General features: G+C 48.1%; 1 protein-coding gene and 1 long non-coding RNA gene across 4 annotated transcripts in view; one reads left to right on the forward strand and one right to left on the reverse strand.

The window, feature by feature from the left end:
- The window catches only part of LOC311592632, a 35,105-nt gene that overhangs the window by 9,673 nt on the left and 1,379 nt on the right, over positions 1-24,053 (reverse strand). The window lies entirely within an intron of this gene.
- Positions 2,481-14,522, forward strand: KLK13 (kallikrein related peptidase 13). 3 transcript variants are annotated; one of them, XM_084773257.1, is made up of 6 exons: positions 2,481-2,674; positions 3,793-3,881; positions 9,754-9,943; positions 10,040-10,308; positions 12,609-12,745; positions 13,549-14,522. In XM_084773257.1, exons 2-6 carry the CDS (start codon positions 3,830-3,832, stop codon positions 13,729-13,731), a joined length of 831 nt encoding a protein of 276 aa, XP_084629383.1. In that variant the 5' UTR covers positions 2,481-2,674; positions 3,793-3,829; the 3' UTR covers positions 13,732-14,522. The 3 variants fall into 3 exon arrangements, with proteins under 3 accessions (XP_084629383.1, XP_084629382.1, XP_084629381.1); XM_084773256.1 differs by lacking the exon at positions 2,481-2,674 and adding an exon at positions 3,082-3,230 and having other exon boundaries at positions 3,780-3,881; XM_084773255.1 differs by lacking the exon at positions 2,481-2,674 and adding an exon at positions 3,082-3,230.

Raw genomic sequence — 24,053 nt, forward strand, 5'->3', positions numbered from 1 at the left:
GTGTAGCCAATATTTTAGAGGTGGTACTGAGTCAAATGGAAGCAGAGATGGGCCAGCAGTAAACGAGGGATCCCAAGGTTGAGAGAAAGTGGCGTGTTCTCCCTCCATGACATTGCTATTTTCTCAGTGATAGATGGGAGCAATTCTACCACACTTCTGCTAATGGGACTTTTTCTAGGGGGAGGAAAAAATACATGATCCTGTCTAAAGGGTATTGGAACAGTGCCCTTGATATGTCAGGACGGACAGGATCCTGAGCGGTCTGTCTTAGCTGCATCTGTAGTGAGGCAGGCAGAGGACATGGCGCAGAAGCAAGCAGATAGTAAGACAGACCCTTTGAACTCTCTCTATTTTGGTGGCACAGAGTGAAGGCGATGGAAATTAAACTCTGCATTCCTAATGGCAAGGACCTAGCTGGGACATCTGGTCTACCAAGAGTCTCCTGTCTTCTTGGGTATTGCAGCCTTTCCCTCCACGTCTCTGTCCTCTCACCTACCTTGGCTACCCATGTATGTGTTTATTTAAGTCGCCTGTGCTCAGACCCAAGCTCTGAACCACTAGGAATGTCAACTCTTCTTCTGGTCCTCTTTCCTTTGTGTCACCCTGTCAATCTGTGCTTACGTCAGGCTCTGGGTGTGGTGGGGCAGACTTTCTTGTCCCAGTCAACACTTCCAACCAGAACTTCCAGTTTCTGCTTGACAAAGAATCCTATTTTGAAGCCAAGCTAGGGTGGGGCCTCCTCTGGAAACCTTGGGGCTGCTTCCTTCTCCAGCTTAGGTTCTTTAACAAGTACACTGGGACCCACTGTCACATGCCAAGCATTCTTTTACCTAAAGGGATATTAGTTCACATAACTTTTTTTTTATGACATAAGTGCTGTGGATGGGGGCCGTCTTGCAAATGGGGGATACTGAGCCACAGAGCAACGCCCCCCCCCCACACTCACCTGAACTCGGGTTTTCTATGTGTCAGTCTCAAGTTCTGAGCCACTAGAACATTGAGTCTTTTAGTTCGTTCTTTATCCAGCTAGGCTGACAATATATGGAAAGATAGTAAGTTGTGAGAAGGTACTTCTGGATTGGGTCCAGTGTATGTGTGATTATCAGCCATGGGCTCCTTGTTGGCTCATTCATGAAGTGAGGGGGTGGAAGGCACCCAGCCCTTGGTGGGTCCATGACCTCACTTCAACACGGGTAAGTTTCTTGAGTCCCGGCCAATCATAACCTTGAACATCAACATTGACCTGGCAATCACCCCTCAACAAATGCCAGCACTGGCCGCCCCCACTCCTGGCTCCAGCCCCTCCCATGTGAGAAAGCTTATTGGAAGCATGAGCCTGGGCCACAAGAGGGCACAGGTACCCCGACTTCCCACACAAGCTGTCACCTCATTTCACCTAGCATCCTCCCTCCTGCCACGCCACCTGAACCCGACTCTACAGGGAAAGGAATGAGTTCAGCGCCCACTCCAAGCCCTTCCCGGAGAGGTGGAGGAAATACAGGTGGGGGAAGAACACTTGCCTTTCAGGTACCTCAACAGGAACTCAGAGCTATTATCCAAGTCCTTACCAAGATCTACCCCAACACAGATCTTCAGCCTGTATCCAGCTCCCATAACTGGTGTTTACCCATAATGCCAACCATCTCAACATCCTTCCATCCTTTATCCTGCCCTCCTACCCACCTCAACCCAACAGGACCCTATTAGCACCCTTATCTCCTTGTCCCCCCCCCGCAACCCAACCCTATCCCCAAATATAACTTAGTATTACACTACCCTTCTTCCTCCCACCCGACTGTGTTCCTAGTGACCGCATCAGAACCACCAGAATCCTAATCACAATCCCCTTCAGTTCTTGCATTGAACCAAACTTCTCTTCCTAGTGAAGGACTCAGAGATAGTAGATCCAATAGGTTCTTCAATGGAAACTTAGATAAATTGTCTGATTTTGGAACATCTCTGGATCTGTTTTATTGTCTTTGAGATGCTTTACACACACACACACACACACACACACACACACACACACACACACACACACACTGAGAAGTACTGGGCTTGAACATGGTGCCTTCCCATGCTAGACAGGAGCTCTACCCTGAGTCCTTGGTCTGGACCACAGCATTTTCTAATCCTGTTCCCACTGATATCCCACCTCCCACCCTGTGGACCTTCCCCCCACCAGCCTGTATCTTAATGATGTCATCTCTGCTAGCTCCCTCTTTCTAAACATCACTGGATCCCCATCCTTGGCCTGTTTCCAAATTCTGACCCCACCTTTGTCCTTTTTAATCCCTAATCCTGCCCCATCCACCCTCTGGGATTAGCTCATGGGGCTCCACCTAGCCAGCCACAGTTCCACAAGCCGCCTACTCATTCCCCGGACAGACGCCATCCCTTCCTCTTTCCTCTTCCTCCACCCCATCCCGCGCCAGCTTGCCCTCCCCTCCCCCTAAGCCCTCTCCCTCTCCACCCAACCCGCCATGCACTCCATTAACTCTGCTCCTGAAAGGCTGCCTAGTTCAAACTACTTTCCCAGCTCCAGCCTCTGCCCCACACAAGCCCGGGGCACTTGATCCTCTCTTAAGCTTGGCACCTATGATCATGTGTGATTTGGGAAGGAGGTGATGAGCCACATATCATCACCTTGAGTTTCAGAAGAAAAAGGCTGGAGGTGAGACTCCCACTGGCTGTGCTGGCTTTGATGTTAAGGACAAGCTTGGGTTGCCCCTGGTGAAGGGACTGGTGTTGAGGGACAGGTTGAGGTTGATTCTCTGGTAAAGGTGGGATTTTAGGACAGCTCTGTGATGGCTATCTGGGAGCTGAGGCCGTCTAAGAGTTTGCACAACTCGAGAGCAGAGGTGAGGAAAGGGGTGAGGTGCGTCAGGGCAAGGGGTATCGGGGGTGGGAGGAGTTTGAGAAGGAAAGTGGGCTTCCCCCTTTCTGTGGTCTGGTCCTGCCACAGGTAAGTGCACAGTGGGTTCAACTCGGGGTTGGGCGGGGCCAGATCTGGGTCCCAGCTTGTCCCAGAAGCTCCGCCTCCAAGCTGAGGGCTGAGCCCAGGCTGGGGGGGTGCCAGTCAACAGCAAGTTGAGCCATTGGGGGTGGAGAGGGGGAGCCAGCACCGGGAAACAGTGCGCACGCTGGGGGAGGGAGCTCAGGGGTTAAAAGCCATGGGTCGGAGCACAACTTTCAGGGCAGCTGACAGCTGAAGTTGGCCCCTCACTCAGGTAGGGTCTCTGGGTGGGAGAGGCGCGGAGGCCTGGGGAAGGGGCATTGGAGGGTGACAGGAAGGAGGAGAAAGGAGGAGGGATGGGGAGTGGGGGACCCAGGGCAGCTGAATCAGAGTGAGGCACAGGTGGAGGCAGAAGCCTGCAGAGATTTGGAGCCTAAGCCTGCAGAAAGACTAGACGCCAGGGGGGAATCCCAGGGTCCGGGACAGGCCCAGAGAGGGGAGAATGATGGGGTCAGAGGCAGAGGAGGAGTGACGGGGGGGGGGGGGATTGGGGGGAGGGGAGAGTGCTCTCTGAACCCAGCTCTGGGAGTGCAGGAGAAGAAGGGGTGACCTCTATGAAGTGATGGCATGCCCTGGAGCTCAGAGGAGTGCACAACTGCCTCTCCACCAGCTCCCGGGGTGACCAACACACACTGGGGATAGAATTGCGGCAAAGGCAAGATTAAGGAGTCAGGGATTCCAGAGTGAATAGAGCCAGAAAGTTCAAAATTAGAAAGCACAGAGAATTTCAGTCTCCCGGCTTGCTTTGCAATACCCACTTCAGCCTCTCAACCCAGGCCCGCCCACCCTGCCCACCCCCCATCCCGGAGTATCATGTGGCCCCTAGTGGCTGCCATCTCTTGCCTGACCGTGGCCTTGTCCGGAGGTAAGTACTCAGGCACAGGGGTGGAGGCAGGGAGGCCACTCAAGCCAATCGTGGGAAGGGTCAAGCCACGGGGGGTAAAGGCGTGGGACCCGTCGCTCCGCCCCCACGCCCACTCGGGGCCAGGGAGGACACCCTGATAGCTTCCTGCTAGTCCCTGTGTAACCTGATTTCCCGGCTAGGGTCAGCCCATCAACACCAGTGCCTTCACCTCTGACCCCAGAGATGTCCCAGCTCACAGAAGCCCCCAACCCTTTCCATCCCTTAGCTCTTTGCAGCGTTCCCCACCCCCCACCTCCACACATGCAAGGCCTCCCTGAGAGCAGGATGCTCGCAAGCTCAAATATTAACAAACGCTACTTTGAGCAAGACTGAAGGTCCGTGAGCCTACAGTTGTTTTCTTCTATAACACCTATTGTTGAGATCAAAAAAAGGAACGATCTGCTTGTTGTGTGAGTTTTTATTTTACTTGGTATTTTAGTGGTGTTGCTATTTGTCTTTTGAGTCAATGTCTCCTGTAGACCAGGCTGGCCTCAAACTTACTGTCTAGCTGAGGATGGCCTTGAATTCCTAATCCTCCTGCCTCTACTTTCCTAGCATTAGGGATGACAAGTGTGTGTCACCGGGCTCTTATGGGATGCTGGGGATGAAACCCGGGCCTGTGTGTGTACTAGGCACACACCAATAGAGCTATAAGCCCAGCTCTTTTCTCTGCATCCCTATACACATCCTTTAGAAAACCCATATACGCCAGCACCACTCATTTATTCTTCCAGGGACAAGCAGCAGGCACTGTGTGCGTTCTGCCTGCGGCATCCACAGCATATCCGGAGGAGCTGTGCGGACATTATTGAAACAGCTATCCAATTAATTAGTTAATAATTGCCTCTGCGAGGTGAGGAAGAGCCTATTGGGAGCATAGATATGTAGTGGAGGCTTCGAGAAGGCCTCCCCGGGGGCTTTGTTCTGACTTAAAGGAGGAGGGTCCACAGCACGTAGCCCTCTGTGCCAGCCTTCGCCAGGAGATGGGGCGGCTGCTCTGCACTGGTGCCACACCCAGGATTAATGCCCTTTGCCCCTCCTGGTGCCTCGCCCTGGGCCAGGAGCCCCACATGCTGCGTCTTGTGGAACCCTCCAGAGCTTGGTGAGGTAGGTGTGCTATAATTACTTCCAGAACTCAGGGACAGAAGGATCCTGCCCCAAAGACACTGCCACGCCTGAGTGAGGGTACTGACTCAGGCTGTCCACCCGGTGCACTGTGCCCTGCGCCAGTGGACTGTCTGCATGCCTTCTGACCTGTCTGCATGCCTTCTGATCCGAAGAGCTTTTAAAATTCAGCTCTTTTACTTAGTTTTCCTGTTGTTCTTCTATGTTCATTGTTCATTTATTTACTTATTTGGTGTGTGTGTGCCAGCACACACAAGTGTGTGTGTGTGTGTGTGTGTGTGTGTGTGTGTGTGTGTGTGTGTTTCTGTAAAGTTTATTGGCTGGACATACATCTTAGAGGTAGAGATAGAGTGTTCTAGCATATTTGCAGTGAGGCCTTAGGGCCAATCTCTAGGACTGCAAATATTGTACTACATCCTTAGTATACTTAAATATTATATATATGTATATACATAGCATATATAGTATATGTATACATATGTGTGTGTATACATGAAAACAAAACAATGTGCTTATTTATTGGGCCACCTCAAATTGATGCTACAAAGTCTTTTTCAATGTTCCTTCCTTTCTTTGTTTCCTCCTGCTCCTCCCCACTTTCCTTGCAGTACTGAGACTCAATTCCAGTTCCCATGAGAACTAAGGAAGTCTGTACCACTGACCTACACTGCCAGCCCTCTTTTTACTTTTTATTTTGAGATAGCTTCTCACTGAGTTCTTCAAGCCAACTTTGAACATCTTTACCTTGGGCAGATCTTGGATTTGCAATCTTCCTGCATTGATCTCCCAAGAAGCTGGGCTAACAGACCTGTGCCACCGAGTTTGACTTACTTGGCCTTTTTGGCTTCTGTAAAATAGCCACTGAAGATGGTAGAAACCCCCCCCCCCAAAGCTCAGGTGCCTGGAACCTTTTGGTAGACAGAACTTGATAAGAGTGAGGGTTTCTATCCAACCAGCCTCCTCGTGAGCTATTCACACCACCAGCACACCCAGAATTGAAAGAGAACTGGACCACAACTCAGCTTCTGAGTTGGCTATTCACTTTTTTCATTTTTTTCTTTTTAGACAGGGGCTCAAGTAGCCCAGGCTTGCCCCAAACTTGCTATGTAGCCAAGGATAACTCCGAACTTCTCATCCTCCTATCTCAACCTCTTAATGTCACCTTTGTCTCATTTTTGGTCTTACTTAAAGTGACCCTTAACTCTTAGAACCATGCGGCTGGTCCCAGCATGTACAGGAGGGGGAAAGGCTGGTGAATGAGGGGCCTCCTTTGTAGCTAAGCACTTATAAGTCTCAGGCTGGAGGTTCAAAGGCAGCACCTCAATGGACCTTGCAGCTTCCTGATGCATGGTAAACACCCACAGCCAGCCTCCTGTACCCATGGCTCCACATCTAAGGAGTCACCCAGCTATGCAGCGAAAATAGAAAAAAAAATTCTTGTCAGCACTGAGCTTATGTAGGCTTTCCTCTTGGCTTTATTCCTTGAGAAATAAGGTGTAGTAGTTGTTTATACAGCATTTGGCTTTTATTAGCTATTATAAATCATCAGGGGTGATTTAATGGGATGGAAAGATGTGTAGAGGTTACATGTAAACACTGTGGTGCTTTATGTAAAGGGTTTGAACATTCCTAGGCTGTAATATCTGTAGGGCCCTAGAACCAGTTCTCCACAGATACCAAGGGAGGACTGTGCCTTTCCTACTTGACAGCTAAGGAAGCTGAGGCTGGGGATTTGCATAGTAAGAAAGTAGCCCAGTCAGGTCTAGATGCTCTGCCCCACAGCCCACAGCTGTGTCTCCATTGTTGCCTCACATATGCTAGATCTGAGGGATGAGACTCTGAACAGAGTGGTTCAGATGGTTGCTGTCAGTGGAGTTTAGGTAAGGATGAAGGGAGAGGAAAGAGAGGAAAGAGAAGATAGGGGAACAGAGAGGAAGAGAGGAGAGTCATACAGAGTAAAGGGATGAAAAAGAGGAAGGGAGAGACAGACAGACAGACAGACAGACACAGAGACAGAAAGAGAGAAGGGGGGGATGCAATTACCAAGCCTGAAGAGATGGATAGCTGTAGTTTTGATGAGCATCCTTACAGAAACATGTCCTGCTGATGCCTGAGGTCCAGGAGGGGAGCCCTTAGATTAGGGGGGCCCTCAAAAGGCTTTGCTGAAGAAGTTATATACAGACTTAGATCTCACAGGGAAGAAGAACCCTATTATGTGCCTTCTGGATTCTCCACGCACTAGCTCGCGTGCCTCTGCCTGCGCCACATCCTTATGTCTGGCCATGTGAATAAATGAATATCTGAGATGTGGTTGGCATCCTCCAAGGAACTGAGATTTGAATTTATTTTAATTGACTTCAAGGCCTTCACGATTGGCTGATTGGTGTAATGGAACCTGTAGGTCTATGATTAGCATAAGGAAGAAGCACTAAGAAGGAGGGAACAGAGAGGCTCTATCATGCTGGGAGAACAGTTGCATGAGGCCAGAACAGAGTGAGCCAAGAAGAGAGAGGTGGGGATTTGGACAAAGTGGCTTCTAAGTGACATAGAATGTGAGGGGAGAAGAAGTCAACATCAGGTGTTTTCCTCTGTCATTCTACACCTTATTTTCTCAGATAATCTCTCCAACTAAACCTAGAGCTCTCCAACACAGCTGGACTGGCTGCCAGCACGCCCCAGGATGTCTTTGGTTCCCCAGCTCTGAGATTAGAGGCATGTGTCACTGTCTCAATTTTTTTTTTGCCTTGGTATTGGTGTTGGTGGCAGGGTTCCAACTCAGATGCAAGTCAAGAATTGGAACAACATGGCCTGCCATTCTGAGTTTGAAGATTCCTTAAACTAAATTAGGAAGGCTGGATTGGGTGAGTGGGGGGAAGCAAAGCATTTAGGATGCTTTCAGCATTCGTGCAGAACTTGGTCCAAGATGGTGGCAGAAGTTGGTTAGAATTAAATATTGAGGGGTCTGGAGAGATGGCTTGGTGATTAAGAGCATTGGTTCCCAGCACCCACATGGTGGTTTACAACTATCTGTAACACCAGCTTTAGGGAATCTGATGCTCTCTTCTAACCTCAAGCATCAGGCATGCAAACAGTACACATACATACATGCTGGCAAAATATTCACACACACACACACACACACACACACACACACACACACACACACACGTAAACATTTAAAATTGGATATTTAGGAGGTAGACTAACAAGACTGTAGCGAATGATCAAAGGATGAAGGGAAGCAAGGGTTGATGGCCGGATTTGGGCTGAGCATTAAGTTCAGAAAGATTGGAAAGAACAGTTTGGATTGAGAAACATCAATAATGTAGACACAAACTTTAAAATGTGCATGAGTTGTTTAGGTTGATATCAGTTGAACTTTCATCTGCAAAGGTTGTGGTTTGAGATGTGAATTTAGACATAGCTACAAGGGGGTGGTCTGTAGAACTGGAAAAGAACCCAGAAAATATGTGTTGAAAAGAGGGATGGATGGTTGGATGGATGAATGGATACGTGAATGGGGTGTGGATATGTGGATGGATGGATGGATTGGTCGTTGGGAGAATAGATGGGTGAGTAGGTTGGTAGATGGATGGATGGATGGATGGATGGATAGATGTATGTATGTATGTGTGTGCGTACGTATGTATTATGTATGTATGGAACAGAGTGGACTAAGAGGAGAGAGGTGAGAATTTGGACAAAGAGGATTGCAAGTGACACATGGTGTGTGTGTGTGTGTGTGTGTGTGTGTGTGTGTGTGTGCGCGCGCGCGCACGCACGCATGCTCACGCACACACGTGTGTAGACCAGAGGACAACATCGGGTATCTTCCTCTGTTATTCTTCACCTTATGAATATCCAAGTGGATAGATAGATGGAAGCAAATGTATGAGTGGATTAGATGGAAAGATGGTTGGGTGGATGGATGGATGGATGGATGGATGGATGGATGGATGGGTGGATGAGTAGATGGGTGAACATGTGAATCAATTGGCTGATGGCTAGGTAGATTAGTGAGTGGGTGGATAGATGGATGGATAAGTAGATGGGTGAATGAGCAGATAGATGTGTGAGTGAATGGATGGGTAGATGACATCTAGGTAGGTAGGTAGGTGGGTGGATGGATACAGACATACATGCGTGGGCAGCTGGAAGAACATGTGGACGGATGAGTGGGCAGGCATGTTAGTGGATAGGTAGGTGGGCGGGTGGATAGGTGAATAAATGGATGTGTACACACACACACACACACACACAGAGAGAGATGGATGAATTGATGGACAAATGGATGGGTTAATAGATGGAAGGATGAGTGAGTGGATGGATGGATGGATAGACAGATGGATTTGTGGGTGGATGGATTAATGAACGAGTGGATGGATGCTGCCTAGGTAGATACATAAGTAAATTCTTTTACCTCAAGAAAATGTAGACAGAGACAAAGTGAACCCTTGTAAACCCATCATCCTGCAAGCTCTCCTGTCAGTGCCCATTGGACAGTTCGGCACTTCTATAGTATAGATAAAACATCTGCCTGACTCGTCCCCACTGGATAGAACATGGCAGCTTAGAGGCCAGCAAATGAGTCCTCAGTTCTTGGTGACTCGAAGCAATAATCTAACCCTCTCCCCAAGCCCCGAACTACAACGCTGGCCTTTTCTTCTTCCTTAGCCCAAATTCTCTAACAGTTTCTTGTGTCTGACAGGAATCTCACGGGACTATCCCAAGATTCTCAATGGCACCAACGGGACCCACGGCTTCCTCCCAGGTGGCTATACCTGCCTCCCCCACTCTCAGCCTTGGCAGGCAGCTCTCCTGATCCACGGGCGGCTTCTCTGTGGAGGCATCCTGGTTCACCCCAAATGGGTACTCACAGCAGCTCACTGCAGGAAAGAGTATGTGAGATCTCGATGGGGAAGAGGCTGGGCCTGCGGTGGGGACAGAGGTGGGCTCATCTCCCGTCTCTTACCCACCCCTTCCTGCACCCACAGCGGGTACACAGTTCACCTGGGCAAGCATGCCCTGGGGCGTGTGGAGAGTGGCGAGCAGGCAATGGAGGTGGTCCGCTCCATCCCGCATCCTGAGTACCAGGTCAGCCCCACTCACCTGAACCACGACCATGACATCATGCTCCTGGAGTTGAAGTCCCCAGTGCAGCTCAGCGGCCACATCCGTACTCTGCCACTCTTCCAAGATGACTGCCTGCCCACCGGCACCTGCTGTCGTGTGTCTGGCTGGGGCACCACTACCAGCCCCCAGGGTAAGTGCTTTCGCTGGCCACTGGAGGCCTCACAGATGGTTGAGGAAGCAGAGGCAGTGATGAGCAGAGGTCAGAGGCGGATTCTTTATTACATTTGTGTGGGTTTCGCATGTGTGCTGGAGCAAAGGCGCATGTACCAAGGCGGTTCGAAGAAAGATCAGGAAACAAGTTTCAGGATTCCTGGCCTTCCTCTCACCAATATGCTCTGGGAATCAAACTCGGGTCCTCAGGCTTTGCTGCAAGCACCATTACCCACTGATCCACCTTTGCAGTCCTAGGCTCCCTTTATAAAAATAAGTACACAGAGAGTGTATCCTTTTAATATTAATATCACACATGTATAAATATATATGGTGTACTGTGTAGTCCTGACTGGCCTGGAACTCACAAAAGGTCCACCTGCCTCTGCCTTTCAAGTACTGGGTATACATATGTATATATGTGTGTGTGTGTGTGTGTGTGTGTGTGTGTTTATATATATGTATGTGTATATGTGTATGTATATGTATATATACATACATGTATGTATGATTTATTTTATTTGAAATTCTATGTATATGTGTGCTTGGGTTTGAGCATGTGAGTGCAGGTGCCCTCAGGGAGCAGAAGAGGGCACCAGATTTCCCGAGAACTGGAATCACAGGCAGTTGTGAGCTATCTGACATGGGTGCTGAGAATCAAACTCTGGTCGTCTGGGAAGAGCAGCAAGTGCTGTTAATCCTTGAGCCATCTCTCCTGACTCAGAATAAAGGCTTATATAATAACCTGGTCCTGTGACACAAGGCTGTAATGCCAGTCACGTGGGAGACAGAGTCCGGAGGATCATAAGTTCAGGGGCAGCCTAAGCCACAGAGAAGAAGTCGGTCTGAGCGACACAGACAAATCTGTCTCAAAATTCCTTCTTAAAGAAGTATTAATCGGGCTAGTCAGTGTGTGCTACCAAGCCTGGCAGCCCCAGCAGAGGGCTGACTCCCAAAAGTTGTCCTCTGACCTCCTCACACCTATTTCAGCATGCATACACGTGTACACAAAATGTTTTTAAAAAGTAAAATAACCACAGCCTATCAGGCCTCATCTGGATAGCCTGCATCCCCTCCCTCCGTGTGCCCACTGGGCCCCCCCACCACCAAGGGGAAGTGATCAAATTGGGGGCGCACCTGAGTTCATGTCAGAGGTGCGGAAGAGGGAGAGAGAGGACAGGAACAGGAAGATACAAGCGAGGGGATGACATTCCGGATGCAATTGGAATAAATTATAATAATTTTTTAAGTAAAATGAAATGAAAAGGGCCGGGAACATAGCGTAGCAGTAGAGCAGGGGCTTTGAATATCTGAAGCCTTAGCTTCGATTCTTAGCACCGAAAAACAAAGGTTATATGATAAGGTTTATTATGCGATATCAAACACATTACTATATGCTTACTGTTATAAATAGACAATTATGATTTGCATATTTGCAGTGTATGCAATTCGTCCATACGTTTATCTTATGGAGGGGAAGAACTATAAAAAGTGTATTTACTTAGGGGTTTTACACAAACGCCTAACATTTAACATAAAACATACCAGCGGCTGCTCCACAGCGAGCTCTTGCTCTCTCGCGTGTCCCTTCTGTGTCCCTCCCCTCACACTCCTCTCCCCACCACGGACGGCTCCTGCTCTCTCACTTCTTCCCTCCACTCCTTGCACACTCCCTGCCTCTAGTTCTCTTCCCCCCTTTTCCATTTCGCACATGTGTGGTGGGCATGTGTGTGTGTGTGTGCGCGTGTTTGCTTCTGTGGGTGCACACGCAGGAGCACGTGCACGTGCAAGTGTGTGGAGTCTCAAGGTTGATGTTGAGAACCTTCCCTGATCACTCTCTCTCAAGCAAGCCCAGAGTTTGACTATCATGGCTGCGGTTGCTAGGCAGCTTGCTTTGGGGATCCCCTGTCTCTTCCGAGGACCTGCCAGCAGGAATTATAAGCAGGCCACCATGCCGATTCCCAGCATTTACGTATGTTTTAGGGATCTGAACTCTGGACTTCACGTTTGCATGTAGAGCACCTTTACCACTGAGCCACCTCCCAACACTCTACCTTCAGGCCTCTTACATCTCCCCATCTCTTCTCTCCTGCCCCAGCCCTCCTACTCGCCCCTCTTTTTAACCCTCATCTGTTTCCCGTGTCTGTCCGTATGTTTGTCTCTTCGCAACTTTCTGCCTCGTCTTTTCCTTCACCTCACTGATCCCATCTCAATTTCCTGCCCACTCTGACTCTTTAACATCCAGGACAAGGCTCCTCAGATGGTCTCTCTCCTCCCCAGTGAACTACCCCAAAACCCTGCAGTGTGCCAACATTGAACTGCGCTCGGATGAGGAGTGTCGGCAGGTGTACCCGGGGAAGATCACTGCCAACATGCTCTGTGCTGGGACCAAGGAAGGCGGAAAGGACTCCTGTGAGGTGAGACGTGGAGAGCCTCGGGGCGTGCAGTCCATCCCTGTGATTCTCCGTCCGTCTCCCTGACGTTCCTCACCTCTGACTCTTCGTCTCTCTGATTTTCCAGCTCCCTGCCTTAGTTAGGATTTCTATTGCTGTGAAGAGACACCGTGACCACAGCAACCCTTATAACGGAAAACATTTCATTGGGGCTGGCTTACAGTTTCAGAGGTTTAGTCCATTATCATCTTGGTGGGAAGCATGGCACCCAGCAGGCAGACATGGTGCTGGAGGAGGAGCTGAGAGCTCTACATCTTGATCTGTGGGTAGCAGAAGAAGATTGCCATACTGGGCCTAGATTAAGCATATGAGACCTCAAAGCCTGCCTCTACAGTGACACACTTCCTCCAACAAGGCCATGCTTCCTAATAGTGTCACTTCCTATGGACATATGGGGGCATTTTTATTCAACCCACCACACTCTGAATCTCTCCGACTCTCTATCTCCCCAATTCCTCCATCTCCCTGACTTTCCATCTCTGTACTGGCCATCCTATTGATGCTCTACCTCCCTGACTCTGCATCTCCCTGATTCTCCATCTCTCTGATTGGCCATCCTATTGATGCTCTACCTCCCTGATTCTCCATCTCTCTGACTCTCCATCTCTCTGATTGGCCATCTTATTGGTGCTCTATCTCAATGACTCTGCATTTCTATGACCTTCCACATCTGTCTTCCTCCATCTTTCCCTCTCCTCCCTATACCTCCTCATCCCTACCTTCTGTTCAGCCTTATCAACAGCACTTCTTTCTCTCCCCAAACCCAGGGTGACTCCGGGGGACCACTGGTTTGCAACGGCAAACTCTATGGCATCATCTCATGGGGGGATTTTCCATGTGGACAGCCCAACCGACCTGGCGTTTACACACGAGTCTCAAAATACGTGCGCTGGATCTGGGAGACCATCAGAAACACTTCGGAGCAGAGGCGGACAAAGGGCACACAATAAAAACTGAGTTCGTTTGCCTGCCTCCCTCCCCTACTGTGCCTATCTCACTGTGTGTTCCTCCCTTCTCTGTCACCTCTGCCCTAAGTGCCGCTTTGGAACCACAGACTCTTATTCACTGACAGCCACATCCCCTCAACCAGCCTTGAAACACCCCGATAACTTGAGTGCTCTACACCAAACACCATCCAACTCCACAGCTCGCCATCATGTCCACCGTAAACTGGAGTTGACGCCTGCGTATCCCAATTCTGTTGATGGCGCTCAGTCCCATCTTGAACTCACTCCAGTAGCATTCTGTAGATGGACCTTCCCTGACAGCTTCTTGGAACCTTCAAACTATTTACCCCTTGACAACACTGTACGTTTTATTTTCAAGAAGGCTCTAGACTTCTGTGTTAGTTCATTCTGAAGGTCTTTCTTGTCCAGAATCTTCCGCCCTGACCACATCCTATGCACCTCAAGTGACTCGCCACAAATACTCTAGATCTTCTGCGTAGCTCATTCCCATTCCCATACCCTGACTCGTTACATCCCAAATCTACAAGGCCCAGCCCCTGTCAACGCTGCCCCTCTTTGAGTTGGCAGCATCATGGATCGACAGCTCTCTGGTCCCTATGGTTACAGGACCCAAGGGCCTCCCTTCTAGCTCTTCTCACCCCCACAAGTCAGCTTTTATCTCCCTCACGAACATCCTTCCTCATCCTTGTTTTCATACCTCTGCCTGTGACCCTGCGTCTGCTCAATGCTAACCCCTGCTTTGAATACCTCATAAAACCCACAGCTTTCCTTGCTTCCTTTTTTGTTTTGTTTGTTTTTCTTGAGACATTGGTCTTGCTTGGAAGCCTGGGATGGCCTGGAATCCTCCTGCCTCATCCTGCAGAGTGTGAGCGTGACAGGCACGTGCCACCCACATCCAGGTCTTTGCTCTTTTTCCTCAAATGGGTTCATAATTTACCCTGAGAGCGTTGTCACAAGAGTAAATTCTATTATTCACCCTGTACAATCACCACTGGATTTGCAGTGTCTGAGAAAGTATAGTTTGCATGCACACTATTGTTTTTATTTGTTCAATAAATATTGGTACCAACCAGGGTCAGGCACCATGGCAGATGTAAGTGATAAGCAGTGAGTAAGATGTAAGTCCAAGTCAACTTGTATGGATGGGGTGGTGCACACCTGTCACCCCACATCAGGAGGTGGAGGAGGATGGGGTGTTGTTCAAGGCCACCCTTGAACTCAACGTTTCAGGCCATCCTGGGCAACATGAGACCCTTTCTCCAAACACTAGGAAAGAAAACCCATGTTGTATGTGAATAGGTTGAAGAAGTGGGAGAGTGAGAAAGACAAAGAATCCAAGATGGCCACAAGAATCCTCCTGACCATCCTCCTCCTGCCTCAACCTGCAAAGTGTGAGTATGACAGGCGTGTGCCACCCACACCCAGCACTCTGTTCTCTTGCCTTTAAAATGGGTTCATAATTTACCCTGAGGGCATTGTCACAAGGGTGAATTCTGAGCCACAAGAAAAATAGAACAAGAATTTCCTAAAATGGAAGATGGTCCTGAATGTGGTGGCACACATCTGTTAGGTCAGCACTTGATAGACTGAGGCAGGAGGATGGGGTTTGATGTCAGCCTGAGCTACAAAGCAAAATCCTGTCTCAAACAATCACAGGAGAGGGCGGCAAGATGGCTCGGCGGTAAACGCATTTGCTGCCAAGCCTGACAACCCGAGTTTGAGTCTCCATGGTATACATGTATACGTGGTGGAAAAAGTGAGCTGACTTCTGCAAGTTGTTCTCTGACTTCCACACAGGTGTCCTGGTACACACACACACACTTTTCACAGGGCCTAGGAAGATGACTTAGTGTGTAAGAGCACTTGTTCTTGCACCCACACAGCGGGTCACACTCCCTTGTAACCCAAGTTCTCGGAGATCCAACAGGCGTGCACATGGTGAGCATAAATGCAAGCAGGCAAAACATTCATACACCTAAAATAAATCTAATTTTAAAAAAATAGCCTGGCATAGTGGTTCATGCCTTTAGTGCCAGCACTTGGGGGCAGAGGCAGTCAGCTCTCCATGAGTTTGAGCTCAGCCTGGTCTACACAGAGAGTTCCAGGCAAGCCAGGGATACAAAGTGAGACTTTGTCTCAAAAAAAAAATTTAGAAAGATAATGGACTGTAATAATCATGATGTTAAGTAGACCTTTGGAAAGTCTGTAGAAAATCAGATGTGTGTTGTACTTGGGGTTGTATCAGTTTCCAGAAGATGCGGCCACTCATTTCAAGGACGAAACTCCTCCATGCAGCGGGAGGGAGGCTAAAGGTTGAGTTGATCAATGACCAATGGTAACTGGCCGACCGGTTGGGGAGAAGATTCAAGGCGTTTGCTTTGAACACCCTCTGACCCCCAGCTGGAAAGCTGTCCTACTACCACGTGTTGTGATGATCTCTGTGGGCTCATGAAGTGTGTCACTTCGGCAAAGGGTAAGGACAGGGGTTTCGTTATGGGATCAGCAAAGATGGGTTCAAATATGGTTGTTCGAGAACTTCCCAGAGTAGGTGATATGTACATAAAGATCCCAAGTATAAAAGGAGCTGTGTGTATGTGCACATGTGTGCAGTGCCCACAAGAGACAGAGAGGGTGTTGGCTTCCTCAGAGCTGGAACTGTAGGCAGTTGTGTGGGAAGAGTGGAACTCCGTTTCTTAACCACTCAATGCTTAATGGCTGAGCCATCTTGCCAGCCCCAGGGAGCCGGTTTTATAAATAAAATGTGGGTAATATCTCTCTGGGAAAGTTCTAGAATTCAGCCGTCCTGGGACCAAGAAGATGATCAGTGTGACTACAGAGCAATGATGTAGGGACAGGTCAGGGATATAGAAATTATGGCATGTATATTCTGGTTTTCTTTTTGTGAGATAAGTTTTAACAATATAGCCCAGAATGGCTTTGGACTCACTAATGCAGCCCTAGAATTTGGAGCAATCCTCCTGCCTCAGCCTCCCTCCCAAGTGCTGGGATTACAAACATGTGACACAGAGCTTAGTTGGGAGTTTGTCTATGATTCCTGTTTTATGGGTCCTAAAACCCTGATGTCTCCTACCTGAACAATATGCCCATAATAGCAGTTTTCCTTAAGTGCTTGACCCTTCATCCTTGGTTCCTGAAGGCATCCGCGCTATTAGCTGTGACATATAGGAGAAATATACCTACAAGTCCTTTCAAACACAATTATTTGGTTTTTTTTTGTTGTTGTTGTTGTTTTTTGAGACATGGTCTTATATACCCTAGGCTAACCTCAAGCTTGCCATAGACAAGGGCTAGCCTTGAACTCCTAACCTTCCTATTTCTACATCCCAAGTGTTGAGATTACAGGTATACACCACAACACCCAGCTTCAATATACTCAAACTACATTACTAAAGAGGTTCACAGAAAGTCCTCAGAAAAATCAGACTGCCGGGGTCGTGGGGGTGGATGGGGTTAGTAATCAGAGGAACAAGCCTCCCACGTCAAGGCTGAAAGTTCTAGCTCAAGGTTGAGTTGGTCACCAATGACCAATGGCGTAATCCCCAAGAGACGAAGTTCAGAAAGCTTACATGCAGCCAAACACTTGGAAGACCCCAGAAAGGTGAGCGTGAGGCAACTATGGGATCACCACTGAGCCAGGAGTGCTCGGGCTTGGAACCTTGCTAGTCATGATGACTATTGGTTTGTGTCTTTTAAAAATATCTCTTGTTCGTTGCTGGTGGGGAAAAAAAGCAGTTGCTATAGAAATGAGTATGGAGATTCCTGAAGAATCTGAAGCCTCAGGCTGAGGATGTAGCTCAGTAGGTAGACCCATCGTCTGGCATGCATGAAGCCTAGGGTTCAAGCCTCACACTGCACAAGCTGGATGTGGGTGCACACACCTGTATCCCAGCATCTGGGAGGTGTAGGCAGGAGGACCAGATGTTCAGAGTGGTCTGTTGCTACATAGAAAGTTCAAGGACACGATGTGCTATGTGAGAGACCCTGTCTCAAAAACATACACAGGAAGAAAGGAAGGAAGGAACAAAGGAAGGAAAGAGGGCAGGTGGGCAGGCCGACCAACCAGAAATAGAACTTCCATTTGATCCCAATATACTTAACTTCTGGGTACATACCCAAAGGATTCGAAGCCAACATACCACAGAGGCACCTGCCCGTTTACATTTATTGAGGCACTACTCCTAACAGCCGAGATGTGGAATCAACCTTCAAGTTCATCCAGATGAATGCATGAAGAAAATGTGATATGTGAGTTACAGTGGTTTTATTAAGCCCTAGAGAATGAAATCATGCTGTTTGCAGGAAAAATGAATGAAACAATCCAGATGCAGAAAGGCATTGTGGTGTAGCCTAGGAGGAGCCACTTGCCTCTGCTTCCCAAGTGCTGGCATGTGCCACCATGCCTAGTTGTAAAGTTGGTTTTGTTGTGATATTTTGTCACATGAAATTAAGACACACAAATATATTTTGGGGTAAAGAAAACTAGCAGGTGGGGGAGGGATAAAGACAACAATGGGGCCTAGTACAATTGAGGCACATAAAATGTCGTAATGAATTTGTTCTTTTGTACGATAAATATAAGCTGATAACAAAATATAGAGCTTCTCTGAGCCTCATGAGCTGGTTGGGATTTTGTTTGTTTGATTGCTTATTTGGTTGGTTTTTCAAGACAGGGTTTCACTGTGCAGCCTTAGCTGTCCTGGACTCGTTTTGTAAACTAGGCTCTCCTCAAACTCATAGAGATCCACCTGCCTCTGCCTCCCTCCCCGAGTGCTGGGATTACAGGTGGGTGCCACCATGCCTGGCTTCATGAATGGGTGATAAACTCGATAGACTACATAGACTACATAAACAGAGATTCCTGTATGACCCACTCCTGGGCATAAGGCTCTTAAGATATTGTGCCATAGAAATAGATGCATATAAACCTCCTGTGCTGGTCAATTTTCATCGCCAACTTGGCACAACTTAGGATCATCTGAGAAAAGATCCTTAGGTGAGGAGTTGTCTCTTGCAGGTTGGCTTGTGAGCCTGTCTCTGAGGGATTGCCCTGATGGTTAATTGATGTGTGAGGGCTCATCACACTGTGGGCAGCACCATTCCCGGGGTAGGAGTTTCTGAACTGTGTAAGACAGGAGAAAGCTAGGAAACAGAGGCAGGTAGTGCGAGCATACTCATTTTTCTCTGCTTTTGACTGCGGACGTGATGTGATTAAGAGACTATAACCTGAAGTTATAAGCCAAATAAACCCTCTCTTTTATATGCTGCGTTGTGTCAGGTTGTTTGTCACAGTAACAGAAATAAAGCTAGAACACCCAGTTTATAGTCACTTGGTCAAAACAACCTCGGGGCTTGCCACTGGTATCTGCTGTTCATGGGAGACACCCTGTGGCTTTCATGCTGTTTCCAGGTAAACGGGCATTGTCAACCTGAGAGGGAAACACCAGGCACATCTGTGAGGTTATCCGAGGTGAAATCCTGAATCCGGGCAGCACCATTCCAGAAGCCGAGGTTCCCTCCGGCTTGAGCTGATGAGCACAAACATTCATCCCTTTCTGACTGCACGTGCAAGCGTGACCAAGTACCTCAAGTTCCTTATGCCTGACTCCCCACCAAACAGGTTACACCCTTGAATTGGGAGCTAAAACAAACCATTCCTTCCTCATGTTGCTTTGTCACAGCAACGGCAAAAATAACTAATACGACAAGTAATGCAACAGACCACTGGCACGCGCGCTGCAGAGCTCGCGGGGGACAGTCACTACACCTTCAGAAGATGACAGAAGTCTTCCGTGTTGGTTATCATTGAGTGAGCATGGCACTACATGCATGGCTTAGGGATTGGCCTAACCGGGGGGTGGGGGAGATGGGGGGTGGGGGAGTGGTGACAGGGAATGAAGAAATGACTGACACATTTCTTAATAAGAATGGCTCCCACAGGCTCATACACCGGAGTGATTGGTCCTCAGTAGAACCATTTGGGAAGGATTAGAAAGGGAGGTGTCACTGGGGTTTTAAGCCCACAGGCCTCTTTGGTCTTTTGCAAGCGTACTTTATTTGGAATTCTTTAATGTGTAACATTTATTATACACAGTGAACCAGGAGGCAAGTTTAGCTACGTTCAGTTCCTTGGGTTTCCTTGATCATTGTGTCTCTTCACAGGGGTTGGGTGAACTCAATAAAAACAGCAACCCAGGGGGCTGGAGAGAGATGGCTCAGTGGTTGCAAGCACTGTCTGCTCATCCAGAGGTCCTGAGTTCAATTCCCAGCAATGACATGGCGGCTCACAACCATTGATATTGGGATCTGATGCCCTCTTCTGGCATGCAAGTGTACATGCAGATACAGCACTCAAATACATAAATAAAATAATTTTTAAATTTTTAAGAAAGCATCAACCCAGAAAACCCACAGTGATTTTATTTTATAAATCTGAATTGAGGCAGTGGGTTTATTATACACAGTGAGCCAGAAGGCAAGTTAAGTTAATTTCAGTTAGGAGGTCTCTGTATAGGAGCAGTCTCAGGCGGTAAACACCCAGGAGGAGGAAGATGCTGTTGACACTTTTTGTATACACTGTCAAGGACCAAGGGCAAGCATTGTCACTACTCTGAGCCTCATCTTGGGAGGACATGGTCATTCTCATGGGTCTGAGGCATTGGGATCCTTGATATGGCTGTGCTCATGTCTATAGCACACTTGCACTCAGGACTTCGCCCGCTTCCCACACAAGTGTAAGAGGAATGGCGTCGTTTTTGCTTGTACTCAACAGAATACTGGAGGAGCCCATGAGGCCAGATATACAAATGTGTTAGGCTGCAGTAAGAGGACTGGGGAAGACCTTGAGGTTTGTTGGTCAAGGGAGAATCTTTTCTGATGCCCAGTACCACTCTGGGTGCTGAGTGGAAGGCAGCAGTTATAGAAAACGCAGGTGAGGTTGGAGGGTTCTGTAGTGTCAGGCTGGGTAAGGGGACACCTTAGGACCAGCTAAGAGTTGGAGAGAGTTAGGAGAGTTTAAACTGGACATGTGGTGTACACCTGCAATGCTTTAAACATGGCATGTTGAGGCAGGAGGATTAAAAGTAAAAAAAAAAAAAAAAAAAAAAACTTTTAAAAGAGAAAGTTTGCAGGGCGGTAGAGTGGTTAACAACACTCTTGCAGAGGACCCAGGTTCAGTTCCCAGCATGCTTGTTGGGTGGCTCCCAATGTCTGAAACTCTAGTCCCAAGGGATCTTATGTCCTCTTGTGGCCTCTGAGAGCACACCTATGATATACAGACAAATATGCATACACAGAGAATAAAAATAAATCTTAAAACAACAACAACAAATGCTCTGCAGAGCTGAAGAGATGGTTCCATGGTAAAATGTTTGCTGTGAAAACACAAGGACCTGAGTTTGATAATGAAAACCCATGAAACATTGCCAAGCATGAGGGTGTGCATCTGAAACCCCAGGGCTGAGGAGGTGGTGACAGGAGAGTCCCGGGGGCTAGCTGGCCCGAAAGCCTAGTGGAATTGCTGAGCTTCAGGCTCAATAAGAGACCTTGTCGCAAAAACAAGGTGAAGAGTGACTGAGGCCACATAATATGGCTCTCTGGCCTCTATAGTACACACACACGCACTCACACACTCACACACACTCTCACACACACACGCACAGGGCATACACCCCACCACACATACAAAAATATTTGCAATAACAGCAAAGAAACTCAACAGTAGAATCAGTTGTGTTCTTCACAGTCCTTTCATTGTTTATAACTTGCCTGCGCATCAGATGAGCAAATACTGAGCCTTACCCAAGCAGAAAATCAGGCGAGGCTCCTGAAAGCCACAGTGTTTTTGTTGACCAACCAAATACATGCTTCTACGTGTCTCTGTTGAAAGACAACTTATTTAACATATTCTGTCACTCATTCACATAGGACCCAGAGCCCAAGGCTCTCTAAGTCAGCATAGGAGAAGCTCATCTGACATGTGTGCATCTCTGTGGTGCCCAGCACAGGCATCTTGTTCTTGTGGGCATTGGGCAGTGCTTACCATGTATCTGTGAAACCTTCTGGAGGATGGACTCATATGTACACACAAGCACAAACACGTAGGAGCTTAGCTGTGTGGTGGTGTACGTCTGCAGCCACCGACTCCCGGTCCTCCCACCACCTCAACTTCTTCAAGTGCTGGGATGACAGCCAGGTACCAGCACATCCAGGGCTCATGAATCAAATCTTAATGGCCCAGTATTGCCAACCGCAGAGGTAGAAGATGAGGCTGGAAATGCCAAGGGTTGGCAAAAATAGGAAACAGTAGGGACATTTAAGATGCTTCTGGTGGCAACAAAGAACTTAGGACTCCTTTGGAAAACATGTGGCAATCTCTTAAAGAGCTAAGACATGCGCTTGTCCTGTGACTCAGACATTTCACTGCTGAGTATCTAGCCATGAGACATGAAAACACAACAATCCCCTCCTGAATGTCCATGACAGTATTATTCCTAATAACTAGACACTGGAAACCCACTCAAAATGTCCAACAACTGGGGCATGAACAAACGTGTTGAGCCAGTGGAGTCACACCAAGCAAGAGGAAAGTGTGAACTTGCAGTAAGAGATGCTTGCAGGTACATGGGTGGTGGGTCCAAAATTCATGGGGCTAGGGAAGGGAGCACAGGATTCATGTGAGGCTCAAAAAATGATGAAGACAGAAGTAGAAAGTAAACCAGTCGTTGCCCAGAGCCAATGAGAAAGGGAGCTTTGCAAAAGAGTTTCAGGACCGCTTAAAACTGGGGTTGAGGGTGGGAACCATCACAGGTTTTGATAATGGTCCAAGATGGGTCAGGGCAAATTTTCTTTTGTGTAAATACAAACTTATGAAAATGAGAAATGCAAACCTGGGTGAAAAAAGTAAGGAAAACTATGTACCATACCATCATTGATATAAAATTTAAAATATATACACATTGGAACAATATGCAATTTGTAAGCACACTCTCTGAAAACAAGGTACATTAAGCTAGAGCAAAACACCCATACACATAAAACATAAATAAACAAAAAAATAAACAAACAAATCTTAAAAACAAACAACAACAAAAACCACCATACAAACCTGGACTAGCGAGAGGGCTCAGTAATTACAAGACTGCACTGCTCTTGCAGAGGACCTGGTTGGGGTCCCAGCACTTACATCAGGTAGCTCACAAGGACCTGACCTGCAGCTCCTGGGCATCTGATGCCATCTTCTGGCCTCCTTGGGCACTGTGCTTGTGTGTGAGGGCTCAGCCGCTACCCTCAGCCACCTACATATACATACATTAAAAAAAAAAAAGATCTAGAGTCTTGCTAATAGCCTAGATGAAGTTACTTTTAATTATTATTTTTTGAGACAGGATCTCACGGTCCTAATTGAGTTTCTATTGCTGTGATAAAATGCCATAAGCAAAAGCAGTTTGGGAAGGAAAGGGTTTATTTGGCTTACTTATCCCAGTCCATCATCAAGGAAAATCAGGACAGGAACTCAAATGGGAACCTGGAGTCAGGGAAGGAAGCAGAGGCCACGGGTGATGTGCGGCTTAACAAGCTGCACAATGGCTTGCTCAGCCTGCTTTCCTGTTTTCCCAGGACCACCTGCCCAGGGTGGCTCCTCCCATAGTGGGCTGGGCCTTCCCACAGACTTGCCCACAGGCCAATCTGATGGAGGGTGGGGAGGGAGGAAGGGAGGGAAAGAGAGAGAGACAGACAGACAGAGAGACAGAGACAGAGAGAGACAGAGACAGAGACACAGAGAGAAACAGAGAGAGACAGAGACAGAGAGACAGAGACAGAGAGACAGACAGAGAGACAGACAGAGAGACATACAGAGAGAGACAGAGTAACAGGACACTCCTGCATCCCAGGCTGGCCTCACATTTGCTATGCAGTTAAGGATAGCTGAGTTTCTGCTCCTCCCATCTTGGCTTTCCAAGTGCTGGGACCACAAGCCCACACCAGCGTGCTGGGCTTGTGCGGTGCTGGGGATCCACACCAGGACTCTGGGCTTCTGCTGTGGTGGGGATGGAATCCAGGTCTTTTGGATGACAGGCAAACACTCTACCAACAGAGCTACCTCCCCAGCCCACGCCTTAAAGATAAAAAAAAAAATAGTAGGAAAAGATACACAGTAAGAAGAAAAGTAGTCAAGGCCAATAAAAACAGCACTGACGGAGACACACTAACAAAGGTGGTTGTGAAAGATGCACCACGATAAAGGCAGTATCGGATGAAGATAAAGGCAACGGCATGAATGATGA

Source organism: Acomys minous, assembly GCF_964271855.1.
Source record: "Acomys minous genome assembly, chromosome: 2".
Lineage (NCBI taxonomy): Eukaryota > Metazoa > Chordata > Mammalia > Rodentia > Muridae > Acomys > Acomys minous.

Excerpts from the sequence above, each read along its gene's own strand:
- KLK13 (XM_084773257.1), top strand. The coding sequence starts at position 3,830 with ATGTGGCCCCTAGTGGCTGCCATCTCTTGCCTGACCGTGGCCTTGTCC. Across the intron at positions 3,882-9,753 it reads GACCGTGGCCTTGTCCGGAG|GAATCTCACGGGACTATCCC; the intron begins GTAAGTACTCAG and ends TGTGTCTGACAG. Across the intron at positions 12,746-13,548 it reads GCGGAAAGGACTCCTGTGAG|GGTGACTCCGGGGGACCACT; the intron begins GTGAGACGTGGA and ends CCCCAAACCCAG.